The 17,164-nt window shown below is 47.9% G+C and overlaps 1 protein-coding gene across 5 annotated transcripts in view; it reads left to right on the plus strand.

Annotated features, from left to right (window-relative positions):
- KANSL1 (KAT8 regulatory NSL complex subunit 1) overlaps positions 1 to 17,164 on the plus strand; it is a 233,457-nt gene that overhangs the window by 208,434 nt on the left and 7,859 nt on the right. For all 5 annotated transcript variants that reach the window (XM_082271986.1, XM_082271987.1, XM_082271988.1 and 2 more), the window contains one exon: positions 10,446 to 10,564. In XM_082271986.1, the coding sequence (XP_082128112.1) occupies positions 10,446 to 10,564 (119 nt within the window). The remainder of the gene's footprint in view (positions 1 to 10,445; positions 10,565 to 17,164) is intronic.

Below are 17,164 nucleotides of genomic sequence, written 5' to 3' on the forward strand. Positions count from 1 at the left end.
AACGCATTAATAGGCGTTATCCGTTCGAGGAATCATTCCTCAAGAGATGGATAGCACCATCTGTGGTGGATTTTCCAATCTCCAGATTGAACAAAGCTACGGTTATCCTATTGGAGGATGCTCCATCCTTTAAAGATGATCGTAAGGTGGAAGCTGTGTCTCACGCCATCTTTTCCTTAATTGGGTCAGCTTTCAGACCAGTAATTGCTATTGGTCTAGAATGGACCAAGTGGCTTAGAGGGGAGAGATATCCCCCAGGCGTTATCAGATCTGGTGGAACAGATAATACAAGAGTTACAGTTTGTCTGCGACGTTGCACTAGACGCCACTCCACTATTGGGGCGAGCATCAGTTTCAGCAGTGGTCCTCAGGCGTACACTGTGACTTAAATATTGGTGGGCAGACCAAGGCTCCAAGGAAGCTTTGGTTAAATCTCCCTTTTCAGGGTGTGCGCCTATCTTGGGGCCAATTTAGATGAGATTATTAAGGATCTCACTAGAGGAAAGAGCACTTTCTTGCCACAAAGTACTAAGGGTAAAGGATCCCGTCAGAGACGGGCGCCTTCTTTTTCCGCTCATAAAAAGTTTTTTCGCCCCACGGGCGAAAAAAGCAAAGTCCTCCAAAACTCCTACGGGAGGTTTTTTTAAGGGGCGTTGGTCGGGCAAGCAAAAGCCCGGCTCTTCCAGACCTGAAGATAAGACTACTAAAGCCTTAAGGTGCGCCCCCTCCCATAGCTGGGGTAGGGGCACGTCTTCGCCGGTTTCCGGATCCATGGCTTTCCAGAACCTCGGACAAATAGTTCGCGAGGTCATACGGTCAGGTTACAAGATTGTATGTCAATCTCTCCCAGTGCGATTCTTCCTTTTCAATGTTCGACTATCCCCGGATCGCTTAAGAGCTTGCGGGGGGCAGTCACGGATTTAATGCAACAAGGAGTGGTGGTCCACGTTCCTTGGACAGAGCATTTCAAGGGTTCTATTCGAACCTTTTCACAATACCCAGAAAAGAGGACAAGGTGCGTCCAATTCTGGACTTAAGAGCATTCAATCTTTTTTGTCAGGGTACAAAAATTCAAGATGGAGTCCATTCGCACAGTAGCGGCCTCCCTGCGTCAGGGGGATTTTCTGGCGTCCATAGACATCTAGGATGCCTATCTTCACTTTCTTATTTATGCAGGACATCAGCGTTTCCTGCGTTTTTCCGTAGAAGAGTACCATTATCAGTTTGTGGCGTTACTCTTTGGTCTCGCCTCGACTCTCTGGGTCTTCACAAAGGTGTTGGCCCCAGTCTTGGCGTTGTTACGACAACGGGACATATCGATTCTAGGTCACCTAGACGATCTTCTGCTCCGTGCGGCTCTATTACTAAACTTAGAGATCACCATGACCTCTTTTGCAAGAGTTCGGGTGGCTGGTGAACCTGCAGAAGTCATCTTTGGTTCCCACCAGGAGGCTGGAATATTTGGGTCTAATTTTAGACACATCCAGGCTTGCATGAGGGTCCTGGGTTTGAGGGTGGCTTCCTTTTTGAAGCAGTACCATTTGCCCAGTCTCATACCCGAATCCTTCAAGGAGAGATTCTTCTCAAGTGTAACCGGAATCCAGATTCCCTGGACAATCGGATCCAGCTGAGCGAGCGGACCAGGGAGTCCCTGGTCTGGTGGCTTCGGTCTCCGATGCTCAGCCAGGGGAAGTCATTCCTACCAATATTTCGACGCTTATCACCACGGATGCCAGTCTATCCGGGTGAGGAGAAATTCTCGGCTCAGGGGCTTTGGTCCCTGGAAGAGTCCAGGTTACTGATAAATGTATTGAATCTGAGAGCGATCAGACTTTGTCTGATTCACTGGACCGAGCAGCTCCAGGGCAGCCCGGTTCGGATCCAGTCGGACAATGCCACAGCAGTGGCTTATGTCAATCATCAAAGGGGCACCAGGAGTGTCCTGGCGGCCATAGAAGTGGCCAGCATTCTTCGTTGGACGGAACGATTGTTCCAGCTCTCTCTGCGGTATTCATTCCGGGGGTGAATTGGCAGGCAGATTATCTCAGCCGTCAGATTCTGGATCAAGGGGAATGATCTCTTCATCCAGGGATATTCCACCAACTGTGCCTCCGTTGGGGCACCCCGAATGGGAGCTGTTGGCATCTCAGCTCAACAGGAAAGTGCGGAGGTTTGTGGCTCGCTCCCACGATCCTCTAGCAGACACCGCAGACATGCTGATCGCCCCGTGAGGGCAGTATCAGCTACTTCCCTCCAAGTTACTGCCGAAGCTTCTTCGCAGGATAGAGGTGGAGGGAATCCCAGTTATCCTGGTAGATCAGGACTGGCCTAGTCGGGCCTGGTACGCCGACCTGGTCAGGCTGGTCGCAGACGTTCCTTGGCGACTTCCTCTTAGGGAGGATCTGCTGTCGCAGGGATCGATCTTCCATCCTGCTTTACGATCGCTGGTTTTAACGGCCTGGCTATTGAGACCCAGGTGCTGAAGGACAAGGGATTGTCAGCTTCAGTTATTCCTGCTCTAGTTAAAGCAAGGAAAGCGACTTCCAGAAAGATTTATCATCGCACATGGAAGTCTTCTATTGCGTGGTGTGAATCCCTTGGGTTCCCTCCACGTTCTTATTCGGTGGCCCGAATATTGGTTTTTCTGCAACAGGGAGTTGAGCAGAAGCTGGCCTTGAGTGTTATTAAGGGTCTGTTTTCAGCATTAGCTATCTTCTTTCAGAAGTTTTTGGCTACTCATTCCTTGGTGCGGAATTTCATCCAGGGGGTGCGACACCTGGCTCCGCCAGTGCGCGCGCCGTTACCACCCTGGGATCTTAATTTGGTGCTGTCGGTTCTTCAGAAACCTCTCTTTGAAAATATCAGGGAGATTCCCTTGCTTACTTTATCCCAGAAGGTGGCCTTCTTGGTGGCTATCACTTCTGCACGCAGGGTGTCAGAACTGGCTGCATTATCCTGTTGTTCCCCATATCTGGTGGTTCATAGGGATAAGGTTGTTCTTCATCCGAATCCATCCTTCCTTCCTAAGGTGGTTTCAAAGTTTCATTTGAATGAGGACATTGTATTGTCCTTCCTATGTCCTAAGCCCAATCATCCTCGAGAATTTGCGTTGCATTCCTTGGATGCAGTTCGGGCGATCAGGATATATTTGAATACTACGGATTCAATTTGTAAGACGAATTCACTGTTTGTGATCACGGATGGCCCTAAGAAGGGGTTGCCTGTTTCTGCCGCGACCATCTTTATATGGATCAGACAGACGGTGGTATAGGCTTATTCTATCTAAGGGTCGGGATCCCCCGTTCCCTGTTAAGGCGCATTCTACTCGGGCGCTTAGTGTTTCCTGGGCCTTCCGCCATCAGGCGTCAGTGGTTCAGGTTTTCAAGGCGACTACTTGGTCGTCGGTTCATACCTTTACAATATTGTATAAGGTTTATGTGAGGGCATCGTCAGATGCCTCCTTTGGCCGCAAGGTTCCTGCAGGCCGCTGTTTGAGGAGACTGTTGGTCTACCTCGAGGGTTTGTTGGGTAGGTCTCATCTGCTTGCTCGATGAGCCCCTTGATACTTCTGGTTGGCTCCGGTTGGGCCTTCTAGATTGGATTTTGATTTCTGTCAATCCCACCCCTCATTTGTGGCACTGCTTTGGGACGTCCCTATTGATGAGAATCAAAGAGGACTACGTCTGTCAATGAGCGACAGAGAAAATTGGATTTTTGTAAGATCTTACCGTAAAATCCTTTTCTCTTAGCTCATTGACAGACGTAGTACCCGCCCCTCTATCATTGAGTTGGGTTGGGTTAAATTCTCTGACACTGCTTTGTGACATAACTGACATCCTGTAGCAGACAGGAAGAGGATATACCCTCTGGGACTGCCCCTAGGGTGTGGCCAGAACGTTTTTCTTTCTGCCTAGTCCTACTCCTGCGGAGGCAGCATAACCCTATTGATGAGAATCAAAGAGGACTACGTCTGTCAATGAGCTAAGAGAAAAGGATTTTACGGTAAGATCTTACAAAAATCCAATTTTTTTTTTTTTTTTATTATTATTCCTTGTTCCTGTGAGAACTACAATCAACTGCTGGACTGGGCGAAGGACTGGATATCCTAGATCCTTATGATCTTCCCAGTCAGGCCCGCGAGCGACCCGATTCTAGCTCCGCGCTAGGTTGGACGCGACATAGCCTCACTGGACAGGGGCCCAGGTCACGACCTAAGTCACACTGTGTCTCTGGCCCGCAGCACCCCCATTCTAAGATGGTGCAGTGGTCTGCCTGGAGCGGTGCCCGTCTGGCCTGGTCCCAGTGTGTGGTGAGTAGTGTCTCCTCCCTTCTGATGGCTTTTCTGGGTGGACATGGGCCCCTCCCTGGTTTGGTTGGACCCCCAAGTGCCTTCCTTCTCTCATGTCGCTCCAACTCACTATCGGGGACTATCTGTGGACCACCTCCCATTCACCCATGCTTAGCTTCCTGTACATCCTCTTTCTCTTTGATCGCCGCATATGGTGCAGCCTGGCTCTCTAGCACTGCATCTGAGGAGCAGGTGGTGAGTCCCTGTGGGTGCTAAACGGCTCCCTCTTTCTGTTATAGGTATTTGGTGCTCTGGGACTTGTGGTGCCACTTGTGCAGTGGTGGGGGGAATTTTAAACAGCAATTTTTTACACTTTTTGCTGGCGGTCCCTAGGTTAACTGTTGAGTCCCTGGAGCACGTGTCACCACCTGACCCCCCCCCCCCTCTGAGGCTGCGGGGTCCCAGTCCACCTTGTCTGCTATGACGGCGGTCCTGCAGTCACTAGTGTCTAAAGTAGATTTGGCCCTCCAAAATAGGACGAACAAAAAGCATCCTCCGCCTTCACCTGCCTCCTCGGTCTCTTCCGATTCTGAGGTTGATTCGGCCGCTGCGGATGCTAGTCATCCTACTGGGTCTGTTTCCACGCACCCTGCGTGCTCTTGATAGTGAGGATGATTCCTCTTCCACTACAGCCGCGCATGAAAAAGCATTCGTGGATGTGCTGATTGTATCAGTGCGGGAAACTTTGAAATTGGAGGATGTAGCTACTGCTGCGTCGGGTGCGCCGGTGCAATTTTGTACCCACAGATCTCCAAAGCGGCATTGTGGCCAGTTAGTGGGGTTCCCCCAAAAGCACTGTTGGGGTCCCTAAAGGCTTCGCTAGAAGGTATCCTTTTGAAGAGTCCCTGTTAAAGAAACTGACATTACCACCTGTGTTGGACTCGCAGGTTTCCAGGTTGAATAAAGCCATCCTTCTCCTGGTGGAGGACTCTCCGTCCTTAAGGGACACTTTTGACAGGAGAGCTGAATCTCTAGTCCAATACCTTTTTTCCATGGCCGGTTCCATTCTGCGGCCATTTTTCCCATAACCTTGGTTTCCCAGACCTTCACGGTATAGGCTAAGCTCCTGCGCCAGGATTTGGAAGGGGGGGACAGTCCCCTTCTGAGCTGGCGGACCAGTTGGTCCAGGGGTTGCAGTATATCTTGTGATGCCTCTCTGGATGCGACCCCCTTAGCCTTTATGATGCCTGTGACAGAGGTGACTCTTCGCCACATGATATGGCTGAAATACTGGTCTGCGGACCAGGCTTCCAAGAAAGTATTGACTGATCTCATTTTTGTAGGAGACCGCTTGTTTGGAGCATCCATGGAAGAGATTATTAAGTTCTTACTGGAGGTAAGGTAAGAGTACTCTGCTTCCACAGACTACCAAGGGCAAAGAGTCTCGTCGCAAACGTGGCCCATAAGTAGTCCTTTCGTCTCTCGGTATCCAAGGACCAGGAATCAAAATCTGCCCGTAACCCTGCAGGGGGTTCTAAGAAGCCCTGGCCTGGTAAGTCGAGAGCGGGTTCCTCCGGGACACTAGACAAGCCCGCTTTTGCCTGAAGGGGTGCCCTCACCTGTATCTGGGGTGGGTGGGGCGTCTTTGCTTCTTTCTGGATCCATGGACCTCCTTGTTTCAGGACAAATGGGTCCACAAGTTGATTTGGTCCGGTTACAAGATTGATTTCCGATCCTTGCCTCCAGCAAGGTTCTTCCCTTCCAACCTGTGTATGGCCCAGATCGCCTATGAGGTCTTCTTGGGGCGGTATAGGATCTGCTTTCACAGGGGGTCATTGTCTCTGTTTCAGAATCGGGCCGCTTGCATTTGTTTTATTCAAACCTGCTTACTGTTCCCAGGAAGGAAGGCAAGATCTGTCCAATTCTGGACCTTAAGGCCTTTAACCGCTTTGTGCTGGTTCAGAAATTAAGAATGAAGTCCTTTTGCACGGTAGTGCCATACCTTCATAAGGGGGATTTACTGACCTCTATCGAGATCAAGGACGCTTACAATCACGTCCTAATATATGTCGGGCATCAGTGTTTTCTTCGCATTGCCGTGGGTGAGGAGGACTATCAATTCGTAGCGTTGCCCTTTGGTCTCGCCTCAACTCCTTGGGTGTTCACAAAAGTTTTGGCCCTGGTGTTAGCATTGCTAAAGCAGAAGTTGATTGCGGTACTGGGGTACCTAGACAACCTCCTTCTGCGAGCAGAGTCTCCGAATGCCTTACAAGACAGTCTGGACATTTCGGTGCGAACTCTACAAAAGTTCGGTTGGAAACTGAATTTCCAAAAACCTGTTCTGGTCCCGTCCACCAAGCTGGATTATCTGGGCCTGACCCTGGACATGGCCTCAGCCCAGGTGTTTCTTCCGAAGGTGAAACTCCAGAAGTTGCCGTATGCAATACGGCTCCTGATCTGTAGCCGGCGGTCATCTCTCAGGACTTGTATGCAAGTGCTGGGGTTGATGGTCTCCACCTTCGAAGCGGTTCCGTTTGCTCAGTTCCATACCAGATCTCTGCAAAAAAAGATTCCTGCCTAATGGAACCTAGACAATCTGATCCTGTTGAGCCGGGGTACGAGGGGATCCCTGATCTGGCGGCTCCCCTCTCTGTTTCTTCGACAGGGCAAATCCTTTCTCCCCCTGTACTGGACAGTGGTCACCAGAGATGTCAGCCTGTCCATGTGGGGAGGTGTCTTGGGCACAGATTGTGCTCGGGGGGTCTGGACTCTTAAGGAGTCCAGCCTGCTGATCAACATCCTGGAAATTTGGGCGATCAGGCTTTGCCTTACCCAGTGGACGGTTCGTCTGCAGGGGAACCCGGTAAGGATTAAATCGGACAAAGCCACGGCTGTGGCATAGGTCAATAATCAAGGGGGCGCCAAAAGTGCCCTAACGACCCAGGAAGTAGTCGGCGTTCTAAGGTGGGCAGAACAGTTCGTTCCGGCCATCTCTGCTGTCCCTATTCTGCTTACTCTGTCACACAAGGTAACTTTCTTGGTGGCTATTAATACTGCACGCAGGGTGTCTGAGTTGGCTGCGTTGTCTTGTCGTTCACTCTATCTGTTGGTTCACAGAGACAATAATATAAGGTGGATGTGTTGGCTTCTGCGGATGCTTCTTTTGGCCACAAGGTTTTGCAGGCCGCTGTTGGAGAGGATTAATCCTCCCTGAGGGTGTTTTGTCAGGTGAGCTCCAGTTGTTCCTGCTTGAGCTCCTGTTTTACCTGTTTGGCTATGTTTAGCCTTTGGATATTGTTTTTTTTTTTTTTTTTTTTTTTTTTCTGTGTTCTTCCCACCTCATGTTGACACTGCTTTTGGACGTCCCAAGCGTCAAGAAGATCTGGAGCTGTCTGTCAATGAACGATAGAGAAAATTGGCTTTTTGTCTTACCATAAAATCCTTTTCTCTGATGTTCATTGGCGGACACAGCACCCACCCCTCTATTGAGTTGGGATTTATGTTGTTCTGACACTGTTTGTTACCAAACTGAAGACCTATAGCAGAGAGTGGGAGTATATCCCCTGGGACTGCCCTATAGGTGTGTTCAAACTTTTTTCCACCTAGTGTCCTACTCCTGTAGGGGGCAGCATAACCCCAAGGGTCAAGACGATCTGGAGCTGTGTCTATCAATGAACATCAGAGAAAAGGATTTTACAGTAAGACAAAAATCCAATTTTCCTCGATTTCATACAGAGCAGAGCTGTTCTCTGCTCACTAACAGCTATCAACATTGCTAAGGCTGGGAGATCACTATAAACAAAGTATAATTTTGTTCTTTTAGATCAAAAGAATGAACTTACTCAGACTAAGCCTTTTTCTGACACTTGTTGGCAACAAGTTAAAATCAGTATTTTTTTGCTAGAAAATGACTTAGATTATATATACATATACATTTTTATTTATTTATTTTTTTTAAAGCAAAGACCTTAGAAAATATGGCGGTTGTTGCAATATTTTATGTCACATTGTGTGTGAAAAAAAAGACTTTATTGAATTAAAAAAAAAAAAATCACTAAATAGAAAAGTTAGCTTAAATGTTTTTGTATAATGTGTATCGTGGTCTTTATTCTAAGCATCTAAGCAAATAAAATTGAGATTCTCATTTTATCCAGAATCGTGCAGCTCTCTAACCACCACAAAACCGGTCATGCTGAACGATGTTACAGGCAGCATAATGTTCTCCATGGCTTCTCTAGGCCCTTTCATGTCTGTCACGTGCTCAGGGTGAACCTGCTCTCAAAAGCTCAGGATGCCAGTGGTGGACGTGCTAATTCTGGTGTCCAAGGGTAGTGAGGACAGGGCCCACTAAAGGTTGTAGGGCGCTCAGGCCACCCTCATGAAGTCCGGTCAGAGACATTCACACCAGTGGCCTGCTGGAGGTAATTTTGTAGGGCTCTGGCAGTGCTCATTCTGTTCCTCCTTGCACAAAGGAGCAGACACCGGTCCTGCTGATGCGTTAAGGACCTTCTACAGTCCTGTTCAGCTTTCTTAGAGTAACTGCCTGTCTCCTGGAATCTCCTCAATGCTCTTGAGACTGTGCTGGGAGACGGCAAACCTTCTGGCAATGGCACATATTGATGTGCCATTCTGGAGGAGTTGGACTGCCTGTTCAACCTTTATAGCAAGGGTCTTCAAGCTATGGCCCTCCAGCTGTTCAGGAGCTACAATTCCCATCATGCCTAGTCATGTCTGCGATTGTCAGAGTTTTACAATGCCTCATGGGATGTTTAGTTCTGGAACAGCTGGAGGGCCGTAGTTTTAGGATCCCTCCTCTATAGGGTCTCTATATCGCCTCATAATACCAGTAGTGACACTGACCCTACTCAAATGCAAAACTAGTGGAAAACAGTCAGAAAAGATGAGTAGGGAAAAAAATAGTAGCCTCCACCTGTAAAACCATTCCTGTTTTGGAGGTCATCTCATTGTTACCCATCTAGTGAACCTGTTTAATTTACACCAAAGTAGCTGGAACTGATTAACAACCCCCTCTGCTACTTAATTGACCAGATCAATATTCAAGGAGTTTAATTGACTTGATGCTATACTCTGATTTAAAAAGTGTTTATTTAAATTTTTTGAGCAGTGTATAGACTTGGAGATATAACAATTGATGGTGTATCTGGTTTGATTTGGTATATATACCTGCTTTGGTTGTGTAAAAGAGCATCGTTGTACTTAAATTTCTCTGAATGTATTGTATGACGAAACTCTCAGAAATGTGTATTTTCTAATGAACTTTTTTTTCTGATTTAAAAAAAAATAAAATCTACTTATTTGTAGAATAGCCACTAGAGGGAGCTCTGGATTTGGTTCAGCCTCATTCAACCTGTCTGCGTAACTACTGTTGAGATAAAATATCAGCCATACTTGGAGTTCATTGATTTCCGATAGCTTACGCAGCTAGAAAGTAATGTATTGGTTGAACTGGATGGACTGGATTTCTTTTTTTTTTTGGTACGGTATCTATTTATGTAATCTATTCCTCGATCAGCGCAAAACAGTGGATGGAGGAGTCTGGACTGCTGACTTTTTTTATTGTATTTAGACAGCCCATAGAACCCGCGGCTGTCTGAATACCCAAATACTGTAGTGACTTAATCTGATTGGATGCGGTCAAGGTTTGGCCAGCAGTTTTCCCAGGCTTCTTCAGTTTTTCAATCGAGTTATATTGAGCCTGGTGATGTCAGCGCCACCCACAACTCAAATTTCAGCCTATTCAGCAGGAATCAATTGACATTCAAGCTTTGTGTAGCAGGCTTTTGATCTGCGTTATGAGAAGATGCAGTAAAACACAATCATTATGTAATGCTGCAAAGCAGGAGATAAAACCTGTGTATGAGATGAGCAAATATGACTGCCCCCCATGTGTATAAATTAGAGACTATATATAAAATTATTTTTTTTTTACCTGTACATTAATAATAATAATTACATCAAATTGATTCATGCCTATGTGTTGCAGTAACATGCGCTTGTGCAGACAAGCTAAACAATGATGGTGGATAATTCATTCTGCTTTGGATGAACTGGCCCTTTAATGATATCACAGATTGATTCCTAATTCACACGCTTCATGTTGCAGAGACTTATGTTATTGCTTTCTGTCATCTGACAGGCTGCGAGGAAGAGGCGGTTGGAGACATCCTACGACATTGACAATATAGTGATTCCTATGTCGGTAGCAGCCACCACCAGGGTGGAGAGGCTGCAGTACAAGGAGATCCTCACTCCCAGGTAACATCACTCATATTGATTGTCCTGCATGCCAGGGGCTTCTTAAAGAGGTTGTAAACCCATGATTTTTTTTTTTTTTTGCAACCTGAAAAGAGAAACACATAATGAGCTAGTATGCACCGCATACTAGCTCATTATGAAATACCTTAGAACGAGCCCCCGCCATGCCGCCCACGCACCTGTATGACGGGCGACATGTCCAGTCGCCCGTCTTCCACGCAGGAGCCGACGGTCACGGCACGGGGCTCTGAAGGAACGGCACCAGCGGCCGTTCCTTCAGAGCGCATGCGCCAGTGACGTCACTGGCTGCATGTAAGGTAAATATCTCCTAAACGGTACATGTTTAGGAGATTTTTACAGTACCTATAGGTAAGCCTTATCATAGGCTTACCTATAGGTAAAAGTTGCAGAGGAGGGTTTACTTCCTCTTTAAGGGGCACTTAGGTAGGGAAAGTAATTGCTGCTTTTCCCTGTCAGGCAAATGTATTTTGTAGGGAAACCATTCTTTCTCTTATGTTCATTGACTGACCCAGCTCCTCATCTTCTTGACTACGTAAGTTATACTGCCCCCTACAGGAGTAGGACACTAGGCAGAAAAGAACTTGACTATGCCTATGGGGCAGTCCCAGGGGGTATACTCCCACTCTCTATAATGAAAAGAAATGGCTGCACTCAGATGTTGTCAAAATCCAGGTTTATTGGACATCCCAATGTGGCAAAAAAGTGGCAAGGTAGACGCGTTTCACACACTAAGATGTGTGCTTAATCATTAGTAATGTAAAGTAAAGGCGAGCCGGGGCGAGCACCGCTGTTGGTCATCAAGCTTCCCATTACCTTGAGCAGTGCATCTTTCCTTTCCCACTCTCTGCTATAGGTACTCAGTTTTTTTCTGCCTTGTCAGGAGTAAGGACCTGGTTCCTTGCTGGGATCCCTGGTTGTGGCAATTAAAGGAATTTTTTTCCTCTTGAGATCTAAAATCAAGTGGACTGGGCGATGGACTGGATAATCCATATCCGGAGGGTCCCTCCAGTATGGCCAGCGAGCGCGTGCAGACCACAGCTGCACGCTAGGTTGGCCGTGACATAGGGGCTGGCGAGGGCGCATACGAACTGGCTTCCTCCTGGACGACAGCACCCACATTACGATGGAGCGGTGGTCTGTCCAGTGTGGTGCCCACCCTGTTACTTGTGTGGTAAGTAGCTGTTACCTCCTCCCCTCTACCCCTATAGGGTTTTGGGGTGGACGTGGGCCCCTCCCTGGGATGGTCGGACCCCCGGGCTCCATCTTTTTTTGTCATTTTCTGCTTCTGCAGGCCTTTGCCCCCTACCTCCCCCCCCCCCCCCACCTACCAGAGCTCCCCTTCCTGTTGGGATCGTTTTCAAGCTTCTGGGGTCCCCCCTACAGCTCCCGGGAGCTGCTTGGTACCTGCCATTTTCTTGTAGCCTTTTATGCTACAGGACGGCGGCCGTTTTCTTGAGGTTTCCCATTAAAAATAGCAACAACCATGTTTTTGGAGCCAGGTAGGCAGTGATTCTGCGGTGGGAGCCCCTTCTCGGCCTCTAGTGCTGATCCCTGGATATTCCTCTTCCTGATCGCCGCATGGTGTGCAGTCAGTTTGGTGTTGAGTACCTGACCGGTGGTGGCGAGCCTGTTTGTGGGGTTCTCTCTCCCTCTCTCTGCTATTGCAGCGGTAGTGCTCTGTGCTGGGTCTTGTGGTGCCGCCGGTGCGGTGGGATTTCCCTTGCAGTGTTCTAGACTTTTCTTTTTGTGTGGGTTCCCCTCTCCATTCATGGAGTCCCTGGAGCATATTTCACCACCTGATCCCCTCTGAGGCTGTCCGGCCCCCTTAGTCCCAACAACCGACTGCACTGACGGCAGTCCTGGAGTCCTTTGTGTCCAAGGTAGATTTGGTCCTGGGCAAACGGGCTAGCAACAAAACGTCTCCCACCTTCACCTGCTTCCTGTCTCATCAGATCCAGAATCTGATTCGTCCGCCACAGATATGACTTACCCTTCGGGGTCTGTGTCCGCGCACCCTGCGAGCTCAGATAGTGAGGATGATTCCTCTGCCCCTCTAGCCGCGCATGAAAAGGCGCTAGTGGATGAGCGGATTGTTTCAGTGCGGGGAACCTTAAAGATGGAGGATGCGACTAGCGCAGCATCGGAGGCGTGGGTCACCAAGGGATAGCAGTACTGGAGTATCTGGACGATCTGCTTTTGCGAGTGTTTGACTGCTCTGTTGGACAACTTAGAGATTACTCTGCAAATTCTGTAAGTGTTCCGTTGGAATCTTCAGACGTCTGCTCTGGTTCCGTCCATAAGCCTGGGCTATCCGGGTCTGACTCTGGACTCGGCCTCAGAGTGTTTCTTCCTCTGGAAAAACTTCAGAGATTGCAGGAGGCAATTCAGATTCTACTTTCCAGCAGTCAGTCATCTCTTCGGCCTTGCATGCGGGTACTGGGTCTGATGGTGTCTACCTTCGAGGTGGTTCTATTTGCACAGTTCTACATAAGACCTCTGCAAAAAGAATCCTCAGTCTGTAGACAATCTGATACTGTTGAGCCGGGTACGTGGGGGGAGGGGGGGGTCCCTGGGGGGGGTCCCTACTCCCCTGTCCCTGGTTTGGTGGCTTCGTTCTCCGGCACTTCGTCAGGGCAAATAGTTTCTTCCACTGTATTGGACGTGTGAACACAGTGTGCTCAGGGGATCTGGTCTCTAGTCCAGGCTACTGATGTACTGGACTCTGTCTAGATCATTGGACATGTTGTCTCCAGGGGTGTCCGGTACGGATTTAATCGGACAATGCCACGACCATGGCCTATGTCAATCACCAAGGGGGGTACGAGAAGTGTTCTGGCAGCTCGGGAAGTAGCCAGCATTCTAAGATGGGCGGAACAATTCTGCTGTGCACATTCCAGGGGTGGAAAATTGGTAGGCCGATTACTGATCAGTCGACAGGCGGTTGATCAGGAGGAAGGGTCACTTTATCCGGAGGTGTTTCATCAGTTGTGCCTCCGGTGGGGTACTCCTGAGGTGAATCTGTTGGCCTCTCACCTCAACAGAAAAGTGCAGAGGTTTGTGGAACGGTCTCGGGATCCTCTAGCCGACACCACAGACTCATCTGGCATTCCTTGGAGTCGGTATAATCTGATTTTATGCTTTTCCTCCTCTCAAGCATCTGCCGAGACTCCTGCGCAGAATCGAGGCAGAAGGTATTCTAGTGGCTCCAGACTGGCCTCGTCAGTCTTGGTCCGCCAATCTGGTACAGCTGGTCGCCGATGCTCCTTGGAGACTTCCTCTCAGGGAAGATCTGTTGTTGCAAGGACCAATCTTCCATCCTGCTTTAGAGTTGCTGGCTTTGATGGCTTGGCTGTTGAAAGCCAGGTGGTGAAGGATAAAGGGTTGTCTGAGTCGTGATTCCTACACTGTTCAAAGCTAGAAAATCTACTTCTAGGAACATTTACCATCATACTTGGAAGATTAACAATCGTACATTGCGTGGTGTGGATCCCTCAGGGTTCACCCTCGCTCCTTTTTGGCTACTCGGATCTTGGCTTTCCTCGGAGGGATGGAGCAGCGCTTGGCCTTGAGTACCATCAAGGGCTAGGTTTTTGGCTTTGGTGGTTTTCTTTCAGCATCCATTGGCCACACACCCCTTGGTGCGTACCTTTCTCCAGGGAGTGGGACACCTCCGGTTCTGTCTACATTGCCGCGGTGGGACCTCAATTTGGTCTTGTCAGTTCTCCAGAAGCCTCCTATTTAAAAACATTCGGTGGGGGGGGGGTTCCCCTGCTTAAATTTGTCCCAGAAGGTTGCCTTTTTGGTGGCTGTTACTTCTGTCCGTAGGGTGTCCGAGCTGGCGGCGCTGTCTTGTCGTTCGCCTTACCTGGTGGTTCACGGAGATAAGGTGGTTCTTCGTCCATGTCCATAGTTCCTTCCAAAGGTCATCTCTGATTTCCATTTAAATTAAGACATTGTGTTGCCCTCCCTGTGTCCCAGACCTAAGCATCCTAAGGAAATTGCCTTGCATTCCCTGAATGTGTTTCAGGCAATAAGGGTGTACCTTGCAGCTAGGGAGTCTTTTAGAAAGTCAGACTCCCTATTTGTTCTCACGGATGGTCCTCGCAAAGGGTTGGCTGCTTCTGCTGCGAACATTTCCAGATGGCTCAGACAGACTGTGGTTCAGGCTTATTCCATTAAGGGTCAGGTTCCTCCTTTCCCTGTTAAGGTGCACTCTACTTAGGTGCTTGGTGCCTCCTAGGCCTTCCATCATCAGGCATCAGTGATGCAAGTTTGCAAGGCAGCCACCTGGTCGCCTGTGCACAGGTTCACAAAGTTTTATCAGGTGGATTTGTTGGCATCTGCGGTTCCTTCTTTCGGCCACAAGGTTTTGCAGGCTGCTCTTTAGAGGACTTGGTCCTCTTTGAGGGTGTTTTAATTTTTTTCAGGTGAGCTCCAGTTGTTTTATGGTTGAGCCCTGTTACCTGGTTGGCTAGGTTTAGCCTTGGGAAGTATTTTTTTCTTGCTGTTCCCACCCCTCCATGTTTTGACACTGCTTTGGGACATCCCACGTAGTCAAGAAGATGAGCTGTGTCCGTCAGTAAACAAAAGAGAAAATTGGATTTTTGACTTGCTGTAAAGCCCATTTCTCTGATGTTTATTGACAGACACCTCTATGAAGTTTGGTTATTTTCTCTTCTGACACGGCTTGTAACAAAACTGAGTACCTTATAGTAAAGAGTGGGAGTACACCCCCTAGGAATGCCTCATAGGCATAGTCAAGTTATTTTCTGCCTAGTGTCATACTCCTGTAGGGGGCAATATAACCCATGTAGTCAAGAAGATGAGGAGCTGTGTCCATCAATGAACATCAGAGAAATGGATTTTACGGTAAGTAAAAAATCCCATTTGCAAACAGTTCGATTTTTAAAAGGGTGGCATGGTGCTCCTATTGTTAAAGAGAGAGCGGTGAAGGTTTAGAACACTAATCAAGTGTTTATTGCGGTCTCTGTCACTGTTGGGTAAATTTGCTCTCCCTATTTGTCCTAGCGATCATTGTTACTAAGAGAAAGTGAGGCAAGATCCAAAATTTTTAGTTGTTGCTAGAACAATAAAAGGAGCAAACCTTACAACGAGACACCTGTTTCAGCCCTGATCTCCTCAATTTCTTATTCTTTGGAAGGAAACTATCCATCCACCAACCTCCAGATAGCGGGGAGTTTAAATTTGTTTTAGGTGGTGTTCCTCTTTAAAGGGAACTTGTCATCGCAGTTACTCGCTCAGTTGAGTTTCCTATTCCTAGCTGAATGCTGGTGATGCCCACTTTGCGGACTTCTTAATGTGTAGACACCGTGATAGCTTAGAGCAGGGGTCTCTAAACTTTCTAAAAAAAAGGGCAGGTTTACTGTACTTCAGACTTTAGGGGGGCCAGAGTGTCCAGTGGAAGTAGAAAATGCCCCCAGCGTCAGTGGAAGTAAAAAAATTACATAGTGCTTGTAGTCAGTAGAAGGGTGAATAGTGACCTATTAGTATTAGAGGGTGCCTAATTGTTTAGGTCAGTGGGAGGAATTTATCCTGCCATTTCTGGTGTCCTTAGGAGGAATAGTGTCCCATCATTGGTGTCAGTGAAAGGAATAATGTCCCGTGGGCTGGATAAAATTAATCAAAGGGCCTCAGTTTGGAGACCCCCTGGCTTAAAGCACCTACAATCCCATATTCACAATCCCATACCCACAGTTGATCCAAAGGAAGGCGAAAAACCCCAGCAAAGCATGATCCAATTTGTTCCAGCAGGGTAACAAATTCCTTCCTGATCCACCAGGAGGCAATTGGCTATTCTATTTACCTATAAATGTCAGTACCCAGCTATACAGGTCCCTCTCAAAAAATTAGCATGTTGTGATAAAGTTCATTATTTTCTGTAATGTACTGATAAACATTAGACTTTCATATATTTTAGATTCATTACACACAACTGAAGTAGTAGTGCAAGATTTTTATTGTTTTAATATTGATGATTTTGGCATACAGCTCATGAAAACCCCAAATTCCTATTTCAAAAAATTAGCATATCATGAAAAGGTTCTCTAAACGAGCTATTAACCTAATCATCTGAATCAACTAATTAACTCTAAACACCTGCAAAAGATTCCCGAGGCTTTTAAAACTCCTAGCCTGGTTCATTACTCAAAACCGCAATCATGGGTAAGACTGCCGACCTGACTGCTGTCCAGAAGGCCATCATTGACACCCTCAAGCAAGAGGGTAAGACACAGAAATTTCTGAACGAATAGGCTGTTCCCAGAGTGCTGTATCAAGGCACCTCAGTGGGAAGTCTGTGGGAAGGAGAAAGTGTGGCAGAAAACGCTGCACAATGAGAAGAGGTGACCGGACCCTGAGGAAGACTGGGGAGAGGGAAATGCCTGAAGTCCAGTGTCAAGTACCCACAGTCAGTGATGGTCTGGGGTGCCATGTCAGGTGCTGGTGTTGGTCCACTGTGTTTTATCAAGGGCAGGGTCAATGCAGCTAGCTATCAGGAGATTTTGGAGCACTTCATGCTTCCATCTGCTGAAAAGCTTTATGGAGATGCAGATTTCATTT

Source organism: Pelophylax lessonae, assembly GCF_965119305.1.
Source record: "Pelophylax lessonae genome assembly, chromosome: 11".
NCBI lineage: Eukaryota > Metazoa > Chordata > Amphibia > Anura > Ranidae > Pelophylax > Pelophylax lessonae.